Below are 23,077 nucleotides of genomic sequence, written 5' to 3'. Positions count from 1 at the left end.
TTTTTCTGCTTACCTACGATATTTTCTTTTTCTTTTTCTTCTTTTTTTGCTTTTTTTTTCTATGCAGGCTCTTGGTTTCTTTCTTCCTTTCATTCGTTCCTTCGCGATCGCACGTTCTTTCTTTCTTTCTAAATATATCTTTTCTTTTTCGTTTTACATCTCTCTCTCTCTCTCTTGCTTCGTTCTTTCTTCCCTTTTCCTCTGGAAATATTTTTAATTTCATTTTCCAGTCCCCTAACAGGGCTCCCCTTCCCTGAGCCTTATTACGTGGCACCTCCCACCAAAATCCCTCCATGTTGTGACGTCAGAGTGTCGGCGGTCACTCAGCCAAGCCACACCGGGTCGTTCATGATCTTCGTACCAAGCACTGAAGGTACCCCATCTTCTTTGCTTTAAATTCTCCTGGATTCCTGACCACTAAAACGACCTTTGAATACACAAAACCATAGCCTAATCTCTACTCTATCAGCTGGGCACGATGGCGCAGATACTGCCTATTCGTTTCCAGGAACATCTTCAGGTAAGTTGTGTAAAACTAGTGATGTTAGCGAACGGGCATGTGTTCGCCAGAGTTCTTCCTCATGACTTACTTTATACCTGCAAATTCCAATATTACACCTTTAAAAATAGCACAAAACTAATTAAGTCCTACATTCGTTAGATGTTAAAGGTGTTGTAGGAATTCGTAGGTATTTTCTTCAAGCTTTTATAATGAGTAATTTTGACGGGCGTCTTGGAAGGGTTACAGATGAGCGTTCTTCAGTGATCTTGTGAGCTGTTAAAGCGGAAGAGGAGGACAAATTATTGTGGACTTCAAATCTAATTTTCCTTACTTATTTATCGAAATAAATCCGAAAATTTAACAGCATTTGTCTGCATTCAGGAACTAAAGATTCGAATCAAAAATTCGGCCTGGTTTATGCAATACCAATACATTTAAGCTCACATGTATTAAACTACATATTTTACAGTGTCTTTGAATAATAACCTTATGGCCGCTTCATTGAACTCTCAGCTTAAATTCCCTTATTCTGATCAAAAATCGACTGTAGTATATCATTTTAGCTGCCTTTTGAATGAATTGATAATCACTTTACCGCGATATCATTGCTCAATCGAGGTTCAGACATTTTTGACGTTTCCAAGTTTTCGAGTAACACTATCAGTGCTTTCGTTATTTTTCCTCCTCCATTATCAGTACAACGGTGATTTTGTAGCCATTCAGATTTATGGTCGCATCGAATACCTTACCCTCTAATTTCTTTCACAGTAGTAGGCTAGATAAACTAATGGTATATAGTAGAGCTTCTTTACTTGCTTTGATGTGTTGAAAAAGCTGAACGCCTTCAGAACGCTGCCTAACAAAAATTGAATGAGCTATTTCTTGCATTTTCAAGTGTGTAATAAAATTGCAGTGTAAAATTACAGTCCTTTGATTTGATACCTTGTGAGCATAAAGCAATGGACTCAAATATTTCTATGATATTTTCTTTGCTTGCTACTTTGATTTTAATTCCAAATATGAGATTTATTTGCCGAAGAGTTCATCAGCAAGGGATTTACAGATTCCTAAAGATAACAGATTTATGTACATTGATAAACCTAAATGGTACTAATGTTTTCTAAGATATTCTATCTTTGGGAATACAAACTAAAGGAAAATTTAAATTCCTGTTCTAAAGCTCCAGCCTATTAAACATCAAAATTGTAATAGAGATTGTTACCTAAGTTTCATTCTCATTAACAACCTTTCTTCATTTTTTTTCAACCTAGCTAGGTTCTATTGCATTATGACTACATCTCATAAATCTTAAAGTACATCAACAAAAGCCTAATAAGCCTCATATACTTGGTATTTTCCATTTTTGCATTTTGAGATTGATATAAAAAATATGGGATATCATGGTTATGTCGTTTTATTTTGAGTGTTAAATTTTCATACACCTAATCAAATTAACTATTCTGGACTGACTAGCCTCCAATACATTTGAAAACGCTTTTATGTTTCAACATGAACACGAGACTAGTCAGTAGAGAGCAATGGCTATTCAAATTAGTCGCCACATTTCAATTAGTCATATATGCATGTATTGTAAACTCCAAAAGTAAAAAGCTAAAAAGAACATTTGAGAAACAGAACATGTTATTCAGATATTTGTATAATTTCTATCGTTAATTCAGAAGCTGGCATTTGCATTTTTTATTTTCTACTTTATATTTTGTGGAGACGATTGATCATAATTCAGTATTACAGTATGATTGGAATACCATTTTCCTGGAATTTTACATGCGATGCACAACAAAGGCCATATTTGTTACTGAGCTACTAACTATGGATAACATCTACAAAAACTACATCATTATATTAGTAAGATTGCTTAATAGAAAATATGGCAGACATGTTGCTCAGTCCATCAACCAGTGTGGCAGAATGTGGTATATTTTTGATTTTTTTGTTTATTTATGCTATTGTAGGTTTATGTTTTGTGTATTTATTGAAATTTGTTTATTATTTGAAATATTACCTTGTGCCAAGGCTACAAAGGTCGTCCATGAAGTAATAGTTGCATAGAACCTGGTAGCTAATATGAATATTTTATGTTATTGCACTGGATATGCTTTAAAACTTAACAAAATAACAAAGAACTAAACAAAGTTGGTATTGAAAGAAAAATATAAGGATGATTACTTATCTTAGCAGCTAAAATGAGCATTTGAAATATAAAATCAAGGGAATATACTTTGAATCCAGTCTTCTGAATGTCAACAAGCATAAGAAGTGCAATTAGTATCCATGAGTTTGCAAAGGACGGTTTGATTGATAATATCAGTATCTTAGATTGTAATATTGGACATCAGTTAGAAGTATATTCTACAAAAAGTTTATTTGACTAATAGATTATGAGTGTATCTGTGATCCAAAAGTCAAAAGTGCAGTGCCTGATTTGTCGGACAATGACCAGGATTTTCTCTCAAAGTTAATTTTATAAATTATCTAATAAGAATGTCAAAATATAAACTGCTCTACATAAGATATGATTTTACAAACAAGTTTTATTTCTTTTTTTGTCATTACAAGTAAATGCTCTTTTTTCAAATACCAAAAACTTGGAATTCAATATTGAATTACGGTGTTATACAAGAAAAATTTTTCCAATAGACCTTCTTTGCTTGGGCTTCTCATTTCCGAGTCTAGTAAATTGTGACAAAAGAGTTCCTTGAAGACAAAGAATTAATTCTCAAAGAATTGACATGTTTTCTAATTATTTTTTTTACAGCTTCAAAATGTTGGTATTAATGCTGCCAACATAGGGTTTTCAACCCTTACCATGGAGTCTGACAAGTTCATTTGTGTCAGAGAGAAGGTTGGCGAAGTAGCTCATGTTGTTATCATAGACTTGGCTGATGCTAATAATCCAACAAGAAGACCTATCTCTGCTGATTCTGCCATCATGAATCCCAAGTCTAGGGTCATTGCCTTGAAAGGTATGTGCTCTTTTAGTATCATTATTCATTACTTGGTCTTCCTTTGAAATGGCCAAGGTATGAAATGGAATTCACTAAGAGTATTTCAATAATTCATGAATCACTAATTAGTGTCTAGATGCATGCACTTTGCCTATGAGCCCAACATAATTGTGACTCATCACAAAAAACACCTCAGAGCCTAGAAACCAGCTTTTGGAAGCATAAGCACAGGTGCCGAGAGTATCTATTTCTTCTTAAAATTGCAATTAACATAGATGTTGTCTTCTGTTCTCAGCTGGAAGAACCCTGCAGATTTTTAACATTGAGATGAAAAGCAAGATGAAAGCCCACACTATGACAGAGGATGTAACCTTCTGGAAGTGGATCAGTGTTAACACTGTTGCCATGGTCACAGACACAGCTGTCTTTCACTGGACTATGGAAGGTGACTCCCAGCCAGTGAAGATGTTTGATCGTCATTCCAGCCTGGCTGGCTGTCAAATAATCAATTACAGAACAGACAAGAACCAAAATTGGCTTATCTTGATTGGAATCTCTGCACAAGTAAGTCCTTTAGCCATTAAGACATTTATTCCTTGTATTTAAAAGCTGCTCATATTGTATCTTTATTTATTTGAAGTTTATACACAAAGTATAAAAACAAGTTATTGTTAGGGGTCTGAATATGCAAATGTGTTAATCAGCAAAATAAATGATAAGCTATCCAAAGCCAACTATTACACCACTCTGAAGTTATGAAACACCAATTTATTACAGGGTTTGCTTCAAAACTCAAAATTTGTATTTTTTTTCCCCTGAACCCCCATGCCCCCTTACCCCTCTGAAATTCCAAATTTACTCTGTGGGGGTGGTATGGATAATTTCTGGAACTACACATTACCCATCTTACCAGTCATAATGAGCATTTAAATTACTATGATCTATGTTGTTACAAAAGTATTTCTGCAGCAAAATTTCAGAAAGGGAACAGTGTAGTATCCATGAGTTTGCAAAAGGCAGTTTAATCTAATACTTTTAGACAGCTTGTTTAAGAGATCAAATTACATTGGTATCTCTATTAACCAGACACCTTTCATTAAACAGACAGCTAGTTGAAGGGTCTCAACATTCTTACTATATTTACTTTATAACAAACCTCTATTCAGATTAAAACTTTTTCTTTTAAACCTGCACTGGGCGAGGACCCAATTACTGTAAAGTGTCCGTTAATAAGGTACCAATGTAAATGGGAAAGAAAGTAGGGGGTTCAAAGAAGACCGCTTAATACCTTTTTATCATTACTGTTTCACTAGAAACACCGACGCAGCTCACACTAGTTTTTAGCTAGTTATATCTTCTTAACCTGTACTATATTATGTGTGGCTTTCTCATTTCAGAGTTTTTCTTATTACTTGCTTACCTATATGACTAATTGCTTTATTTTTCTCAGCAAAATCGTGTAGTTGGTGCCATGCAGTTGTATTCTGTGGAGCGCAAAGTTAGTCAGCCCATTGAGGGACACACTGCTGCTTTCTGTCCATTCAAGGCTGAGGGTAATGCCCAAGAATCCAACCTGTTCTGCTTTGCTGTCCGAGGGGCTCAAGGAGGCAAGGTATTGATACAGATTATATTATAAATATTATTATTGATACAAATTCAAATGCCTATCACATTGATTTCTCAGTAGAAAAAGAACTTACTTGACATTGAAATACTTATATCTTAATTAAATATTTGGTTAATGTCTTGTTGTTGCAGCTCCATGTAATTGAAGTTGGAACCCCACCAACAGGGAACCAAGCATTCCCTAAGAAAGCTGTTGAAGTATTCTTTCCACCAGAAGCTCAGAATGACTTTCCAGTTGCCATGCAGGTTTGTATGATATTGATATTTGTTGCTTTGATATTGTTTAAATGCTTTGCAAAAATTCCCAAAATAGTTGATTTGGGAGGGGAAAAGAATTTAGATCTCCTGAGAGCAAATGTGAAGGTTTGGTGTTTTAATGGCAGTTCCATTGGTGAAATGCTGCAAGGGGTCTATTATGCTATAGATGACCATCCTAGCCATGATACATTATTTCTGTATTCATCTTTAGGTGAGTGAGAAGCATGGAATCATCTTCCTCATCACCAAGTATGGCTACGTTCATCTGTATGACATTGAGAGCTGTACATGCATCTACATGAACCGCATCAGTGGTGATACTATCTTTGTCACTGCTCCACATGATACAACTGGTGGAATCATTGGTGTTAATAGGAAAGGACAGGTATGGGTGAAATACCTTTGGTACATAAGGGCTTAAAATAATGGCCAGTCACTGTACAGTGTTTGGCAGAATTAGAACTTGTCTGGTCAAAATGTTTGCATACAGGCCCCCATCACTAGGACCTTGAAAGGGGAAGTTTGTTTTTCTACCAATCTTAGTTGATTGTACTTCTACAAAGGTGGAGAGGGGGGTGTTCATTTGAACCTTCAAACCACCCCTAGCAATGGGGTGCAATAGATTTTGACTAGTAAATTTCAACCTAGAAATGAAGTATGACCGAGCTAAAACTAATTTGGGTAGTGATCATGGGCTTCTGACAGAATGCAGAGAAAAAGTTCAAATTGTGCGGGATTTTTTTCGGGGTCATGCAGAAAGAATGGCAAATCATGCAGGGGAAACTCCATTTGTAAAACTTTTTCAGGCCCCATTCAGTTGCTCTCTTGGTATTTTTTCCTTGAGTGTTCGCCTCAATCTCGTGCTGGCATAAGTCTGAACTTCATTTCTAGCTCATTTCTAGCTCAAAATGCGGATAATTTTCCGTATTAGAATGGTATTTTGATGAAAAAAGGCTGCCTCAAATCTCTTCAAACTCAAAACAAAAACTGAGTCGTAATGTATTATAATAATTATTATTGTAGCACTCATAGCATTATGTTTGTCCACATGAGAATAAAATCCTTTGTTTAACCTTCCATAGCCATATCCTGAATGCAAGGCTACTCAGGGAAAATCTGTTGTTCTAGTCAACAATGACTACCATGTAAGATGGGTCCATTGGTAACCATATATTTTAATGTTCACTTTTAGGTGTTGTCAGTGAGTGTTGAGGAGGAGAACATCATTCCTTATATTACCAATGTCTTACAAAATCCAGACCTTGCTCTAAGACTGTCTGTCAGAAACAACCTAGCTGGAGCAGAGGAACTCTTTGTCAGGAAATTCAACAACTTGTTTAATGGCATGCAGTACTCTGAGGCAGCTAAGGTTGCTGCTAATGCACCTAAGGTAAGGAAAATGTAGTGTTCAGACATGTTGATAACGTTGATAATGATTGGTGTATCCTGTTGATAAGCCCTGTATAGCAGGTTTGCTCAAGACGTTCAGCCCATACTATAAACCTGATTTACCTGGAGTTTGTTGTGTGTGAACTTAAATGCACAATCACATGTAACCAAGCTTTATACTTTGCGTGCTGTTCTATTTTCAAGTAATTTAGATTGACTGTAGTTTTGCTTTAATCCATTTCCATAATTGGGATATGTTCTTACAGTGTTGATCAAAAGTTCAATGTAAACAGAGACTGAAATAGTGACTGTTCAAGTTAGGGTTACTATCAACCTTCATGGGGTACTCTCGGTCAAAAATCGTTTTGTGAGTCTCGTTACAGCAAAGGTTAACAAACAATCTATCATTTTAAAGCTTATAAATCAAATTTATATTTGTCTTTAGCAATACACTGTATGTAACTTCATTCTTATGCAAAATGCATCCAAAGTTCAGTGATTGTCAAAAGCTCAAGTAACATGATGAAACCCAACAAAAGCATCAATTTTCCCACGCTTAGTGTGTATATGGGGAGATATTTGTTGGCTCACTCCTTTGCTTCAAGGGTGTCCTCCAGAAATTGGAATTTCAGTGTGAACAAAGAGCTACTCTGTAGAAATGCCACAATTAAATTCCTTTTGTTTTATTTCATGATCATGATGTGGTGGTTTGAAAAAAAATGATCTTTTTATTTTAATGCTTTTTTGTTGTTGTTGTTGTTTTGCAGGGTGTATTGAGAACTCCACAAACCATCCAAAGGTTCCAGCAAGTACCAGCTCAGCCTGGACAAACATCTCCTCTTCTTCAATACTTTGGTATTCTTCTGGACCAAGGCAAACTTAACAAGTTTGAATCTTTGGAATTGTGCAAACCTGTGCTTCAGCAAGGCAAGAAACAGCTTCTGGAAAAATGGTTGAAAGAAGAAAAGGTTATTATTTTTATTAGTAAATTGTATTATTTTATGTAGTTATCATTTTCATGTTTTTTATCTGTGATATATTACCATGGCTGCTGTCATTGATCATGGTGATTTTATGCTAGTATGAAACTTTGTTGTGAAGTGTGATTGTCCAGGTGAGTGTAGTCTTGAGAAAGATTGTTGTTGGTGGTGACTGACGTTTCGACAACCTGAGCAGAAGTCATCTTCAGATTCCAGTAAAGTCCAACATTAAATTTATAAACATTATTCAGCCAACTGTACACAAAAGTACTGCTTATTTTTTTACTGTATCTCTACCTCAATGATGAATATATTTAAACACCATCTTTCGATTGATGGCTTTTCTGCCATGAAACATCCTTATTTAACAGAGAGGTTTTAGAATCATTAGTTAACATAATGCCATAGTAATTATTGTAACAATGTTCATTCAGTACGTTTGCTTTCTCTATAGTTGGAGTGCAGTGAAGAGCTTGGTGACTTGGTCAAACAAGTAGATCCTACCCTTGCTCTCTCTGTGTATCTCAGAGCTAATGTACCTCAGAAGGTGAGATTCAAACTGTTAATGAATTCAGTTTTTATTCCTAATCACAGATCTTCTGTTCTATTACAATCATTCTCAATAGTAAGTGTGAAATTATCATTTGGATAAATGAAATGGTTTTGGTGTCAATCAAGGCATTGCCATGACATCCCATAAGCACGTTCCCTTCAAAACTGTGGGGTTTTTTTTGCAACAGTCATGGATACACTTTGATTGACATCCACTCAAAGCAAATTATTCAATTTCCATGTATGACATTGAGAAAAACTGTGATGTTGGAGTGTCAAAACTTAAAATCAATAGCACAAGCATGTACTTTATTATGCATTGAGCGTTCTATTTATCTTCAATTCTAAGGTCTTTAAAAACTGTTAATGTACATGAGAATTACTTGTGTCTAAATTCAGATCATTAAAATCTGTCTTTCCAGGTGATCCAATGCTTTGCCGAGACAGGTCAATTCCAGAAGATTATCTTGTATGCCAAGAAAGTAGGCTACACCCCAGACTACATCTTTCTTCTCAGGAACCTGATGCGTGTTAACCCTGAGACTGGTGCACAGTTTGCCACCATGATGGTACAAGATGAAGGAGAGCCTTTAGCTGAGCTTAACCTTGTAAGTACAAGGATTTTAGGCATTCCACACAAATACAGGTGCCTCAATGATGAATGAATACAACACCATCTTTCGATTGATGGCCTTAGGCCATGAAACAACTTTTTTTTACTGAGAGGCTTGAAACACTAGTATCAGTAGAGTGGGGGTTGAGACACAATTACATAGTATGTTGCTCCAGACTCCATTTTACAGGGTTTATGCTAATACATAAACTTCAGGATAAACACTGATAATACAGGCCAAATGTTTTTAAGCTTCTCCACAGGAAATGGACAGGGTCAGTGCATGGGATCCACTTATAAGCGACATCCTATTTTTCTTTTCATTTTTGGAATCAGTGTTAAATTATGTTTGATATATAGCTTTCTAATTTAGTTTTCTCATTAATTTTTTCTGATTAGTTTATCAGTCACCTTAAATGTAACTGATCATCACTCTTAATTCATTTTATTTTTAGATTGTTGATGTGTTCATGGAGACCAACCAGGTGCAAGCCTGTACTTCATTCCTTCTTGATGCACTCAAGAACAACCGTCCAAGTGAAGCTGCTTTGCAGACTAGACTCCTGGAGATGAACCTCATGACTGCTCCACAGGTTGGGAATAATGTCATTTACTTATTCTTGTTTACCACCAATTTCATTATTATGCGTACCAATGAAATTATTGGTAATGGTCATTGCCAAGAACTTACATTGTGGCATTGTGGCAAGTGGCGTTGTAAAAGGCATTGATAACTGTCAATAACAAGCAGTTATTGGCCACTCTTGCAGACTGACATTAGATGTACAGAATATGCTGTTAGATTTTTTAGGGGGGAGCAAAACCAAAGACCCTGCGGAAAAACCCTCCTATGAAGGGAAAGATCTAACTCTATTTAAGAGTAACATGCGTTGCTGACCCTAGCATGTAGATACTAATAACCAGTCACTCTGCCCTGTTAGCAGGGTCTATTTTGTCAATTTGTCTATCCCTAAGGTTTTATGTTTATTGCAGTGAGTTAAACTTGTCATGTGATTTGCAGGTTGCAGATGCTATTCTTGGTAACCAAATGTTCACCCATTATGACCGCCCCCACATTGCTCAGCTATGTGAGAATGCAGGACTGCTCCAAAGAGTATGTAGCAATCCTACAGTGCATCTATCACTGAATTCCATTGTTTTTAAATAGTTAACTAGTAAAGGCTCACATATAAGAAAAAGAAAAAGCTAATGGTATTTAACAGAAACTTATGTGGAAGTTGAAACGCTGTAACTATGGTCCAGAATATTCTGATATGCAAATTAGGAGCTTTGATACAGTATTTGGAATTGTGGTTATTGTTACAAGATGGCAACTTCTCACGCATGTCAAACTTCTTGCAGAATTTCCTGACTTTCAGAGATTTTACTGAATCTTTCAATCAAACATTTGGAATATTTGTCTTTAATTTTGTTTTGGTAATTCTTGAAGCAAGAGAACACGATTTACTGGAAAGAAATTTGTCAAGAAAAACGTTAAATAATCTTAAGCCTCATACAAAATAAATATGACTGTTACATGTTTCAACTGTTATGAGGTTCTGGGTTTACCACTCCATGGTAGACAGCAGAAACCAGGTGTTATATGTTTTACAAACCAATTTAAGGCAATTGATATACCAAATGACAATTTAGAAGCCATAGAATATGGAAAAAAACTCACAAAGCCAGGAGAAAACCAACAAACTTCACTCACATGCAACACTGAGACTGTGAATTAAACCCACAATAATTTATTGTGAGAGGTTACACATTTAGCAGCCGACAGTTCCCTCATTTTTAAGCTGGCCTTATCACAGCTTGTTGAATCTATTAAACTAATTTAAAACTCAGAACAAATTGGTGCTTATTTAATGGTTTATAATTTTTTCTGTGTTATGTATTGAAAATCTAATTTTGATATTACTAATTTGCAGGCTCTTGAACATTACACAGACATCTTTGACATCAAGAGAGCTATCGTCCATACCCATCTACTGAACCCAGAGGTAAAATATGAATGTAGATCATAAATGACTAATAGTTTGAGATGCTGGACACACTCTGTTTAGTTAAATACTTCCCATATGACGACTAACTATCAGAGCACTGGATCATAGTGAATAAAGGCAATTCCAAATAACTGAATATTGTTAATATGCAGTATTTTGGTTTACTGTTAAACTATCTTTAGGCAAATGATTACAATGTGGGTATCAAGCTGCTATGTGAAGAATTACAATTATATTTAAAAATGAGTTATTTAAATGAGAATAACTATAGTTATCTGCAGGTATAAACATGAATCATAATATAAACTAATTGTGATTTTGAGACGGCAATACCACAAAGTATTGACAGCTAGTTGGGAAAAAATATATTCCGTATATTGCGACTCCACCCAATACGTTCAAGTTCAGAACTCTTTCTAAACCATGTTGTAAAGTTGTCATACCTGTACCAGACGATAAAGGGCCTTGATGATGATTCTCTTATCACCATCTTTCGATTGATGGCAAACTTGCCATGAAACAAACTGTAAATCTGAAAGGCCCTAATACAGCCAATTCAGGTTGAATGTAAAACAACAAATATGGCATACACACAACTTTTTTTAGATTATTTATACAGATAGATCCATACACATTGAAGTATTTCGATGAGTGTGAATGCGAAAACGCAGCCATGCACCAGTGGGAATTTTAAACTAATTTGCAACATCAATGAATTTTCCACGGACATTTCCAGAAACGACATCCCCTCCCTTATCTTGAATTGAATCTATAATATTCAGCCTTATTTCAGAAGGAAGAGCTTTTCCTTGTTGTATGTACGTCCTGAATTGCTTATTCGTAGCATTTTTGAAGACTAAGTTCAAAAGCAAAACAAACTCTCGAACGTAGTCTCCGCCCCTTAACTACAACTGACATCTCACTTGGAAACGTGCAAAATTGAAATGTTGAATGCCCGTTTGCAATGGCTGTTGTCTTAGGGTGGACCTGAATCTGCTGTAAGGTATGACTCATATGTACTAGAAAATAAATGGAAGTGACTCATGGAATGTTCCTTGGCAGTAAATGATAGATATCTTATTAATTTTATCTTTGTCAATATTTTAGTGGTTGGTGAACTACTTTGGTTCATTGTCTGTGGAGGATTCCCTGGAGTGCCTGAAAGCAATGCTGACACACAACATCAGGCAGAACCTGCAGATCTGTGTTCAAGTTGCTACCAAGTATCATGATCAGCTGGGCACCAATTCTCTGATTGAACTCTTTGAATCTTTCAAGAGCTTTGAAGGTCAGTATAGATGGATCTTGCTTAACAGACACCTTTCTTTGAATACTAACTGCAACATCTCTCAGTTAAGTTTTTTTTGTTTGTTTGTTGGTAAAACACACATGTTTCCAGGGGGTAACATCAGAAGTATTCATAGGAAGAAAGAATAAATGACTGGTAATTACTCTACCAGGTGCAGTGGAGCAACATAGAAAGTGTTGTGTGCATTTGGGGGGGAGGGGGGGTTGGGCAATTGAGACTAGATAGCATAGGAAAAAGTGGGGGGCTAAGATTGGAAAATATAAGAGACTAGTAGGGGAAAAGGAAGAAAATGCCCAACCCCTCCTGCGGCTCATGTGTACCTGCCAGTGACAACAGTGTTATGCTTCCTTCCTCTTGAATACTTTGATGTTGTCCCTGATACAAATGAGAAGTGTACTATCAATGGAAAGAAAAAGAAAATGATTTTTATAGTTTTACATTCAATTTTAATTTATTCACAGGTCTGTTTTACTTCCTTGGGTCCATTGTCAATTTTAGCCAAGAAGCTGATGTACATTTCAAGTATATCCAGGTGAGTACTACAGTATAGGATATACATAGATTAACCTTACAACTTTAGGTTGGAAACATGATATGTAGTAGGGAGTTTGCAAGTCTAGCATGACATTTGTATAGTAAATCGCACAATCTCGAGTACAATTCAGAATTTATAGGTGTGACAAGCCTTTAGGTGAGTCTAATTTGAGATCTTTCAAAACATCACAGGTATCTATAAATTCCAAATTGTACAAGACAATTGTGCATTTTTTTTGTTTATAATATGCTCCACAAAATTGAGCAACTTAATTGGAACTCTACAGAGAACATTTGGGATTTAATTTTACTCCTAGCCCCTCTTGTCCAATCAGAATCCAGTAATTTTATTGAGTATACTATAATGAATAACAATTTAAGATCAGCATAAATATCATCAATCCAAAAAAGCATGTCAGAGTTAGTAAAAGTTGAAAGTATGAAATAAATTTAGCATAAAGTTGTTAGTTTGCACAAAGTTTTGCCTTGATGATGATTGTTCTAACACCATCTTTCAATTGATTGGCTCAACGGCCATGAAACTAAACTTTAACATCTGAAAGGCATTACCACCAATATATTAATGTTGAAGAAATCTGAAGTTCTTTTCTCATCTAACCATGGATATTTTTTCATTGCTCCAGGCTGCCTGCAAGACTGGCCAGATAAAAGAAGTTGAAAGAATCTGTAGAGAGAGCAACTGCTATGATCCTGAAAAAGTCAAGAATTTCCTCAAGGTATAGTCCAAATCCAAATTATCTGTTGCTTGGCCTTGATTTTGTGTATAATGTTCATGTTCATTCACCGCTGTGTTTATTAGTATTATATTATGACTGATATGGTTTTGTGTATTCCAGGAAGCCAAGCTGACTGACCAGTTACCCCTGATCATAGTGTGTGATCGATTTGACTTTGTTCATGACTTGGTGCTCTACCTGTACCGCAACAACCTACAAAAGTACATTGAGATCTATGTTCAGAAGGTATTGAAATCAAGTACTACTCACCATTTGCTAGTCAACACTCTAAAATAACTATCATCATAGTCTAATGAGTCACGTAATCCTACCCTCTTAAAATGCCCAATTGTGTCCAAGTGTACATCAGAAATGAAAAGAGTGCCTCAACTGATATTAGGAAAAGTTTCAAAACAATTGTCATCTTGGGGTACCCAGTACCCATCACCTCCAGAAGTAAAATCCTGGAGCCACTTTGTAAAACCACTGTCAAATCCCGTTCACTTGTTTGCTTGTTATTAAAGGATGTATTTTCCCTAAGACATTGGCTCATTGTTTGTTGATCGATAGGTCAATCCCTCCCGTCTGCCAGTAGTAGTGGGTGGACTGCTTGACGTGGACTGCACTGAAGACATCATCAAGAGCCTCATCATGGCAGTCAGGGGACAGTTCTCCACAGATGAACTGGTTGAAGAGGTAGAAAAGAGGAACAGATTGAAACTACTACTGACGTGGCTTGAAGCAAGAATCCATGATGGATCTGAGGAACCAGCCACACACAATGCTCTGGCAAAGATCTACATTGATTCAAATAACAACCCAGAAAGATTCCTCAGGTAAGGCTTTAAATTTACTGGAATCATAGAATCACTAGAACAGATTCATAGCCGAACTTAAAATAATGGCCGATCAGTCTCTGGCCAGTGGCCAGTCATAAATAAAGCCAATTAGTTTTAAATCGGTCATACCCCATTTCTGGCTTAACACTACTGGTCAAAATGACCAGCTAGGCAAAGATTTGATTGGACAAGTTCCAATTCTGGACAGGCATCGTCTGATGACTGGCTGTTATTTTTAGCCCTGTACTTGTATGGTTGGGATTGGCAATAAATCAATAAGACAATCTATCAACTTTGTTTATAGAGGATAATAATTGTTGAATATCACCATGTCTTTTGTGTAGGGAGAATCCATATTATGACAGTCGTGTTGTTGGTAAATACTGTGAGAAGAGAGACCCTCACTTGGCTTGCATGGCTTACGAGAGAGGACAGTGTGACCAGGAATTGATCCAGGCAAGTATCTGGCCTACCAAATAGAACCAATGAATGGCCTACTTGCATTACTTACTGTAACATGCATGTGTGACACTTTTCAGTGTAACATGACTTTACATTTCCATGACGTATTGTAGCGTTCATGATGATTTTTCAACGTGATCTAGTTATAATTTTGTGCTGCTTTACCTGCGTCAATATCAGTTCACTAATACCAGGGATTTCTTTTTTTCCAGGTCTGTAATGAGAACTCGCTTTTCAAGAGTTTGTCACGATATTTGGTGAGGAGAAGAGACCCTGAACTGTGGGCCAGTGTACTTGTGGAAACTAACCAGTACAGGAGACAGTTGATTGACCAGGTATGAAATATGAGATGAAATGTCAGATTTTTTATATCATTTGTGGAGGTTTGTGTAATTGTCCTTTAAAAGCAATTCCAAAGCCCCACCCTCATTTCCCAAAGGTCCCTTAACTATTATCACGAAAAATACCACTCTGTTGTCCAAAATTATCCCCATGTTGCCCAGACGGCCATGTCTGACCCCCTCCCCCCTTTCTCGAATGAATGCTTTCCTTTTTTCAGTTTTTGCCCATAAAATACCACTCTATTGTACCAACTTGTCCCCAGGTTGTCCAGACAGCCTTATCTGACCCCCACCTCCCCCCTTTCCTTGAATGAATGCTTTCCTATTATCAGTTTTTGCACACTGATTAAATACCACTCTATTGTACCAACTTGTCCCCAGGTTGTCCAGACAGCCTTATCTGAGACCCAAGATCCAGAGGATGTGTCCTGCACTGTCAAGGCATTCATGACAGCTGATCTGCCTAATGAACTTATTGAACTGCTGGAGAAGATCGTGCTGGAGAACTCTGTCTTCAGTGACCACAGGTAGATTAATAGACTTATTTAGGAATTAATTACTTTGAATATTTGTTTTAGGAATTCACCTCACATTGGCTCACTGCTCACAGTTGAGGCTGTAAGTTAGTTGCAAATGATTTTCAAATTGGTTGTATGCAGCCTCAATTGAATGCTTTGTGTAGTGAACCAATTTACTGTATGAAAAGAGATGAATAGAAACTTTTGTAGAAATGCTAGTCAGTTGACTGTTCAACGTTATAATCCAATCTACATTACTATATCTACTCATCTTTTTGAGGTTGGAATATTTATTTTCAGAGAGCCTTGGTAATGTGCTAGAATTTTAATATCTTAAACATGGCCTGTTGATGTGTGTTTTAGTTATTCTGAAAAAGATTTAAAAATTTTAATAGTGGTTTGAAGACACTTCAATCCGAATCCAACCACAGGCATCTCAACTTAAGACAATTGATTGCTTACTGAATTGGTTGTGATGTTTTAATAGGAATCTTCAAAACCTGCTGATTTTAACAGCCATCAAGGCTGACCGAACACGTGTGATGGAGTACATCACTAGGCTGGATAACTATGACGCCCCTGACATTGCTAGTATTGCTATTGGTAGTGAGCTGTATGAAGAAGCTTTTGCTATCTTCAAGAAATTCGATGTCAATACTTCTGCTATCCAGGTAGGTGATTCAGTGTTGATTATATATATTTACTACCACTCCCACAGCTCTTCTGTGAGGTTCCCTCCACACACACTACCACTACATTCTATATTTACGACATACAAAACTCAACTCACATGTTGCTTTTACGGAGGAAGAAAACCAGAGATCCCAGAGAAAACCCTCGTGGCAGGGAAGTGAACAACACAACAAACAAACTCAACTAACATATGATCCAGTCTGAGCCAGGGCTCGAACACGGACCAAAAAAACCACGCATCTGCTTATTTAGCTACAGCACTTGGTTTGATGAGCCATTGCCCATGCAGATGATAACATTGATGATGATGATGACAAGTGGTAGTTATTGTATTAATGTCTAATAACTAATGAGAAAAAGATGCTTCTGATAAAGTCTTAAAAGGAATAATGATGACGATGACAGATAACCAGTGAGAAGAAGGAGTAATGAAAGAGGGAGGAGTTACCCCCTCGCTGTGATAATGTTGGCTGAAATTGATTGGAGATAATAAGTGCTTCACAATAATTGATTGATGATATAATCATATTTTTGATGTTGGTTATGAAAATACACAGCAATTCATGGTTCCCTATCCCTCTGTTACCGTTGCTGTGTCCTACAAAATAATTAGATAGAGTATCTCACAATCTAAGATTGAGATCCTTTACTGTCCGGTGAAAATCAAATCAAATAGCCTTGTAATCCTTATATTGCTCTTCAAATAAGATACTGTGTACTTAATTTTGGGAAAGGATTTTAACTCCACTGGGAAAACTGCTGCAACAGTGATCGATTCGCTATTGTCTAGGTCAGAACCATAGATAGTGACTGATATTTGTTATTGATATTTCAATATCACGATCTCCTTACTATTTTACAGGTTCTAATCGAGAATATCCAAAACCTAGACCGTGCTTACGAGTTCGCCGAGCGATGTAATGAACCAGCCGTGTGGAGCCAACTGGCCAAGGCACAGTTACAAGAAGACATGATCAAAGAAGCTGTGGACTCTTTCATAAAGGCTGACGACCCTTCCTCTTACATGGAAGTCGTTGAATATTCTCAGAGGAAAGGTAACAATCAATTAAAAGTTTTAAAAAAGTATATAAAATATAAATATTATTATCATCATCATCAACATAACTAAGTTTAATCCATCGGTATTCTTGTATTACAGACAATTATGAGGACCTCGTACGCTACTTACAGATGGCCCGTAAGAAGGCTCGTGATACATTCGTAGAGACCGAGCTGATTTTTGCCTACGCCAAGACAAACCGTTTAGCCGAGCTTGAAGAATTCATTTCTGGACCAAATCACGCCCAAATTAGTCAGGTATGTGTCTGACGTTCGGGTATTGCAAGTTTAAGCATTAGTCTTCTCCAATCTACTTTTTGATACAGATATCATCATATAGTAGTATGCACGATTGACTGAAGCTAAATCACGTCTTGCACAAGATGGTGAATCAGGAACAAAATACGAGAAAAAAGGGGTGCGAATATCATCAAACCCAAATTTGATGCTGCTTAACATAATCATTGATTGTTGAGCTGTTTTGATAATGCATAAAAGATAATAGAAATTCCTGGCTCGATCGCAATGTATAGAATTGATAGGCCCAAAGCTTCTGAGAAGAGGGTAAAATGCGCCGGATTTGCACGGAAATCATGATATTGTTTCTTTTCTACTTATTACTAATCAGTACTTTATTCCAGGTTGGTGATCGTTGCTATGATGCTAAAATGTACGAAGCCGCTAAGATCTTGTACAACAACATCTCTAACTTCGCCAAACTTGCTTCTACTCTTGTTCACCTTGGCGAGTACCAAGCTGCCGTGGATGGAGCAAGAAAGGCTAACAGTACCAAGACATGGAAAGAGGTAAGATTATGATCAGAATCATCCGTACAACTTATCACATAACTAAGGGTAACAATGGATAACGAAATTTTCTTTCTTCAAAACTTACTTCGTGAAGAAAAAAATGTTGGGCGCGGAAAATTAATAAGAGTGACAAGCACAACTTAGAACGCAACTATTGCGTAATAAGATGAACTTTGTTGCGCAAATTGCCGCAAAATTTCTTAGACGCAGTAGGAATATACTTGCTCGATTTCCAGTTATAGAGTGTTTAAAGAATACTAGGGTATGGCTTACAATTTACAAAGCTCACTCGTTTTATCTTTGCTTCCATTAGGTGTGCTTCTCCTGTGTCGAGGGTGGAGAGTTCCGTCTTGCTCAGATGTGCGGTCTTCATATCGTAGTCCATGCTGACGAGCTAGAAGAGCTCATCAACCATTACCAAAACCGTGGTTATTTTGAAGAACTGATTGCCTTGATGGAAGCAGCACTAGGTCTTGAAAGAGCGCACATGGGTATGTTCACTGAGTTAGCCATCTTGTACTCTAAGTACAAACCATCCAAGATGAGGGAACATTTGGAACTGTTCTGGTCTCGTGTTAACATCCCTAAGGTGAGTCATTAGGTTTCAGTTGATTGAGTATATTGTACTGGACGCAGCACAGCAAGAAAGTTTTTTTATTTCTTTTATAAACTACGAATTAGAATAACTTTGAATACGAATGATAAAACAGAAAGTGCACGCGCTTCCCGTGTGCTCTTATAAGGCACCCGTTCCCATCCAATCAGAACGCGAGATTCATAAGAAGTATTTTATAAAATGCATTATTTTTTCAAGATGTCACTCTAAAACATTATTGTCGATGTTTGCAGGTACTTCGCGCAGCTGAGCAAGCACACTTATGGTCTGAACTAGTCTTCCTGTACGAGAAATACGAAGAATATGACAACGCCGTGCAGACCATGATGAACCATCCCACGGTAGCCTGGAAAGAAAGCTTGTTCAAAGATGTCATCTGCAAGGTGGCTAACATTGAACTGTACTACAAGTCCCTCCAGTTCTACTTGGACTTCCAACCTATGTTGATTAACGATCTATTGCTGGTACTGACTCCTCGTATGGACCATACCAGAGCTGTTGCTTTCTTTACTAAAGTTCAACACTTGCCATTGGTGAAACCCTACTTGCGTTCTGTTCAAAGCCATAACAATAAGGTATGACTTCCTGGGAACGACATTATTATGTAGGAGTGTTAAAGGTTTGTGATAAAACACATTCACAATATGGAATTTGTTTTAATATCGTGTTATTTCTCCTATCAGTCTGATGTTGTTAGATTCCTCCAGTCTTACTCCGATTTCAGCTGCCTTTTCCTTTCGAAATCGATCTTTTTGTCTTTCCCAAACCTTTCCCAATCATATCTAGATTCCCCCAATAAAATCTACCTGCTTGTATCCTTTCTCACTTCCCTTTCACAAACTCGTTTGAATGGGGTTTAGCATTGTCTCTCCGATGATTCCAATTGGAAGTTAGAAGTATATTTTCGAGGAATACAAATACTGTATTGTAATATTAATGTTTATTGTATTTGTATTCCTAAACCTATGTTTATTAGTATTTTTGAGGGAAAAGGAGAACGTCGAGAAAAACCGTGGATTCTAATCTTAGCAGAGAATAAATATTTTGAGGCTCTAACTTGATGTTGTTCCTCGGTTTCAGTCCATCAACGAAGCCTTGAACGACCTTCTGATAGGAGAAGAAGACTACAATGGTCTGCGTGCGTCCATCGATGCGTTCGATAATTTCGATAACATATCTTTAGCACAACGGCTGGAGAAACACGAGTTGATCGAGTTCCGTAGGATAGCTGCTTACCTGTTTAAGGGCAACAATCGCTGGCAGCAGTCTGTGGAGCTATGCAAGAGAGACAAACTTTTCAAGGTAATTTTGCGTGGACGTTGAAATATCGATTCGTCTTTTTTCCTCCCGATGCCACTGTACAAGAATCCTTTTTATTGTTCCCTTGGTCTTGCGAATCTCAAAAGAGTACTTCATATTTTAGGCTGCGCACGGCGTTTGTCGAGGTAATAAACTAACTTTTTTTGACAATGGCCGGTGTGCTTGCCAGAATTCCCTATTGAATAAAATTTTAAATGATATGGCCGTCATCTTGGAGGTCTCGAGGCATCACATGACGTGAACTCAAACTTGGATGCCATAATGTATGTATTGGGAGAAGGGAGTCAAACGTTTTACGGCAATAACCTGTGAGGTAGCCAGCATTACCATCTGATTGAAGTCTCAGATACCATGTTAAGGCCTATTTACACGGCACGATTTGCCGCGCGCGACTTGACGTATACGGCAAAATCAGCTCAAAATCGGGTCGTGTAAATGGTCCTACGACAGACGTACGCGGCCTCAAGACTTGTCGTAGCATTTTAAACTTTGGCTTAAAACCCTACGACATGCCGTAGGAAAATGACGTAAAAATGACGTTTTTGACCGAGATTGGGACTGGAACTAGTTGATTCCAAAACAAAATGGCGGATTTCCATGAAAACGTCTTTACCGGTTATTAAACACGAAGTGCAAAAATTCTGAATGTTCTCATCAAATAACAAGGTAGACATGATCATTTACTGCACTTCTCAACTGTGTATGGTGGCATTTTACAAAAAGAAACATTTGCTGTAATGACGAGTAAATTGCTCGCGTTTTTTTTGTGCCGCGTGCGACAAGTTGTGCTCGTGTAAATGGTACTAAAATTTGCCGTATACGTCAAGTCGCGCGCGGCAAATCGTGCCGTGTAAATAGGCCTTTAGAGGTCTCAAGCAAAATCATCCGACATGGCAGTTGTAACAAATGCTAAATGTTATTTCTTAATGTATTTTAGGATGCCATGATGTATGCTGCTGAATCTCGTAACAAAGGGACGGCGGAAGACCTGATCAACTGGTTCCTTGAGATTGGCCACAACGAGTGCTTTGCTGCTTGTCTTTTCATGTGTTACGATCTGATTAGCCCTGATTATGTACTGGAACTAGCCTGGAGACACAACCTTATGGACTTTGCTATGCCTTATATGATACAAGTATTAAAAGAATATATAGATAAGGTAAGCCTCTCCTGGTCTTTTGACGCTCTTGGACTTCATGTTAACGACATTATGTGTAAACTATGTCCATATTGCATCTAAGGCTCGTAATTTACCTATTACGCATGCTCTTATTTGATATCCGAGCCCATCCCACACGGATGTCCATATTAAATTTTTTTCGTTAGGTTACAGTGGAATTAGTGTGTAATCGGTAGACATGGTGTGTACCTAGCGCCAGAGAAGGACAAGTGAAGGAACCACTAATAACCCCAAACATTATTCCCCAAGGAGAAAGTATAAATAAACACGGATAAAAAATAGGTTAGCAAACATTTCTTGGTAATATTTTCTCAGGTTGATAAATTACGCGCTTCTGAAGCGGAAAGAAAAGATCAAGAAGAGAGCAAACAAGATACTCCTATAGTTTTTGGTAAGAAAATCTGAATATAATTTTGGAGGAAGGGAAAATGAGAAGGGAAGAGAAATAAAATGGAAGGGAGACCGAAAGAATAGAAGAAAGTAGGGGAAATGATGGAAGTTTGGTTTACGTCGGAGGTAAAAGTAGTAACTAGAGAAAAGATGGAGAATATATTAGGTATGGGAAGGATGGATAAGGAAAAATAGAATAATGAATAAATTACATTTCATGGTATATTGTATGCGAGCTATGTGTTTATTCATTGTATTATCACCTCTCTTAAACGGAATAATTTTATATAATCAAGAAACCTCTGTTTGAATCTCCAGGTAGTGAACAGTTGATGATAACGGGTGGTCCAGGCATGGTTCCCGGTATGCAGGCTCAAGGAGGCATGATGGGGATGCCTCCACAACAACCATTCGGCTACCAGCCAGGCTACGGCATGTAACTCTCCCAAACCATCAAAATATTACCATTGATCCATTAGGCACATAATCACTTAGCTAGTTATTCCTATTCTCACTGTCAATTTTATATCGTCAATAAGAAGTCTTTTGTAGTCACACAGTCATACTCTATTCGAGATTTCAACCGGAAAAGATCACGCCCTGTACGGTGACAGAAATCGTGGTGTTTAGAGGCGGGCAAGTGCATGTTTTATCCGAAAGACTAAAATGGTGAAGGTCAAGGTCATGAGCATTAATAAATCTAAATAGGTAACTTGAACTGTTGTAAGCCATAATAAAACTGTAAAAAAAACTATTTGCAATTGCTGTTTTTTCAACTTGAAAAATCATAGAAGAATTTAGTCTGCAATTAGTGAAATAACATCGCGTACAGATGATGGACGTGTCGTACCGTAGTGAAATATTATCGCGTAGAGATGATGGACGTGTCGTACCGTAATGAAATATTATCGCGTAGAGATGATGGACGTGTCGTACTGTAGTTAAATATTATCGCGTAGAGATGATGGACGTGTCGTACCGTGTGAAATAACATCGCTTAGAGATGATGGACGTGTCGTACCGTAGTGAAATATTATCGCGTAGAGATGATGGACGTGTCGTACCGTGTGAAATAACATCGCTTAGAGATGATGGACGTGTCGTACCGTAGTGAAATATTATCGCGTAGAGATGATGGACGTGTCGTACCGTGTGAAATATTATCGCGTAGAGATGATGGACGTGTCGTACCGTGTGAAATATTATCGCGTAGAGATGATGGACGTGTCGTACCGTAGTGAAATAACATCTCGTAGAGATGATGGACGTGTCGTACCGTAGTGAAATATTATCGCGTAGAGATGATGGACGTGTCGTACCGTAGTGAAATATTATCGCGTAGAGATGATGGACGTGTCGTACCGTGTGAAATAAC

At 37.3% G+C, this 23,077-nt stretch overlaps 1 protein-coding gene across 1 annotated transcript; it reads left to right on the top strand.

Annotated features, from left to right (window-relative positions):
- Positions 1-318: 318 nt before the first annotated feature.
- LOC116303332 (clathrin heavy chain 1) lies at positions 319-22,456 on the top strand. The gene is made up of 31 exons (XM_031712858.2): positions 319-520; positions 3,279-3,486; positions 3,764-4,032; positions 4,919-5,080; positions 5,227-5,340; positions 5,564-5,737; positions 6,545-6,742; positions 7,509-7,709; positions 8,176-8,268; positions 8,696-8,881; positions 9,342-9,479; positions 9,908-10,000; positions 10,821-10,892; positions 12,003-12,183; positions 12,666-12,736; positions 13,383-13,475; positions 13,596-13,721; positions 14,046-14,311; positions 14,659-14,770; positions 14,989-15,111; positions 15,499-15,644; positions 16,123-16,306; positions 17,191-17,383; positions 17,488-17,645; positions 18,029-18,193; positions 18,510-18,785; positions 19,046-19,387; positions 19,893-20,114; positions 21,070-21,291; positions 21,628-21,703; positions 22,021-22,456. The coding sequence occupies exons 1-31, from the start codon at positions 479-481 to the stop codon at positions 22,140-22,142; spliced, it is 5,028 nt and encodes a 1,675-aa protein (XP_031568718.2). The 5' UTR covers positions 319-478; the 3' UTR covers positions 22,143-22,456.
- The last annotated feature ends 621 nt before the right edge of the window (positions 22,457-23,077 follow it).

This window comes from Actinia tenebrosa, unplaced genomic scaffold, assembly GCF_029948245.1.
Source record: "Actinia tenebrosa isolate PJP-AT-01 unplaced genomic scaffold, QUT_ActTen_1.0 PGA_scaffold1__47_contigs__length_23844297, whole genome shotgun sequence".
In the NCBI taxonomy this organism is placed as follows: domain Eukaryota; kingdom Metazoa; phylum Cnidaria; class Anthozoa; order Actiniaria; family Actiniidae; genus Actinia; species Actinia tenebrosa.
Note: the sequence above shows the minus strand (reverse complement) of the source record. Positions and strands in the feature narration are given on the sequence as shown.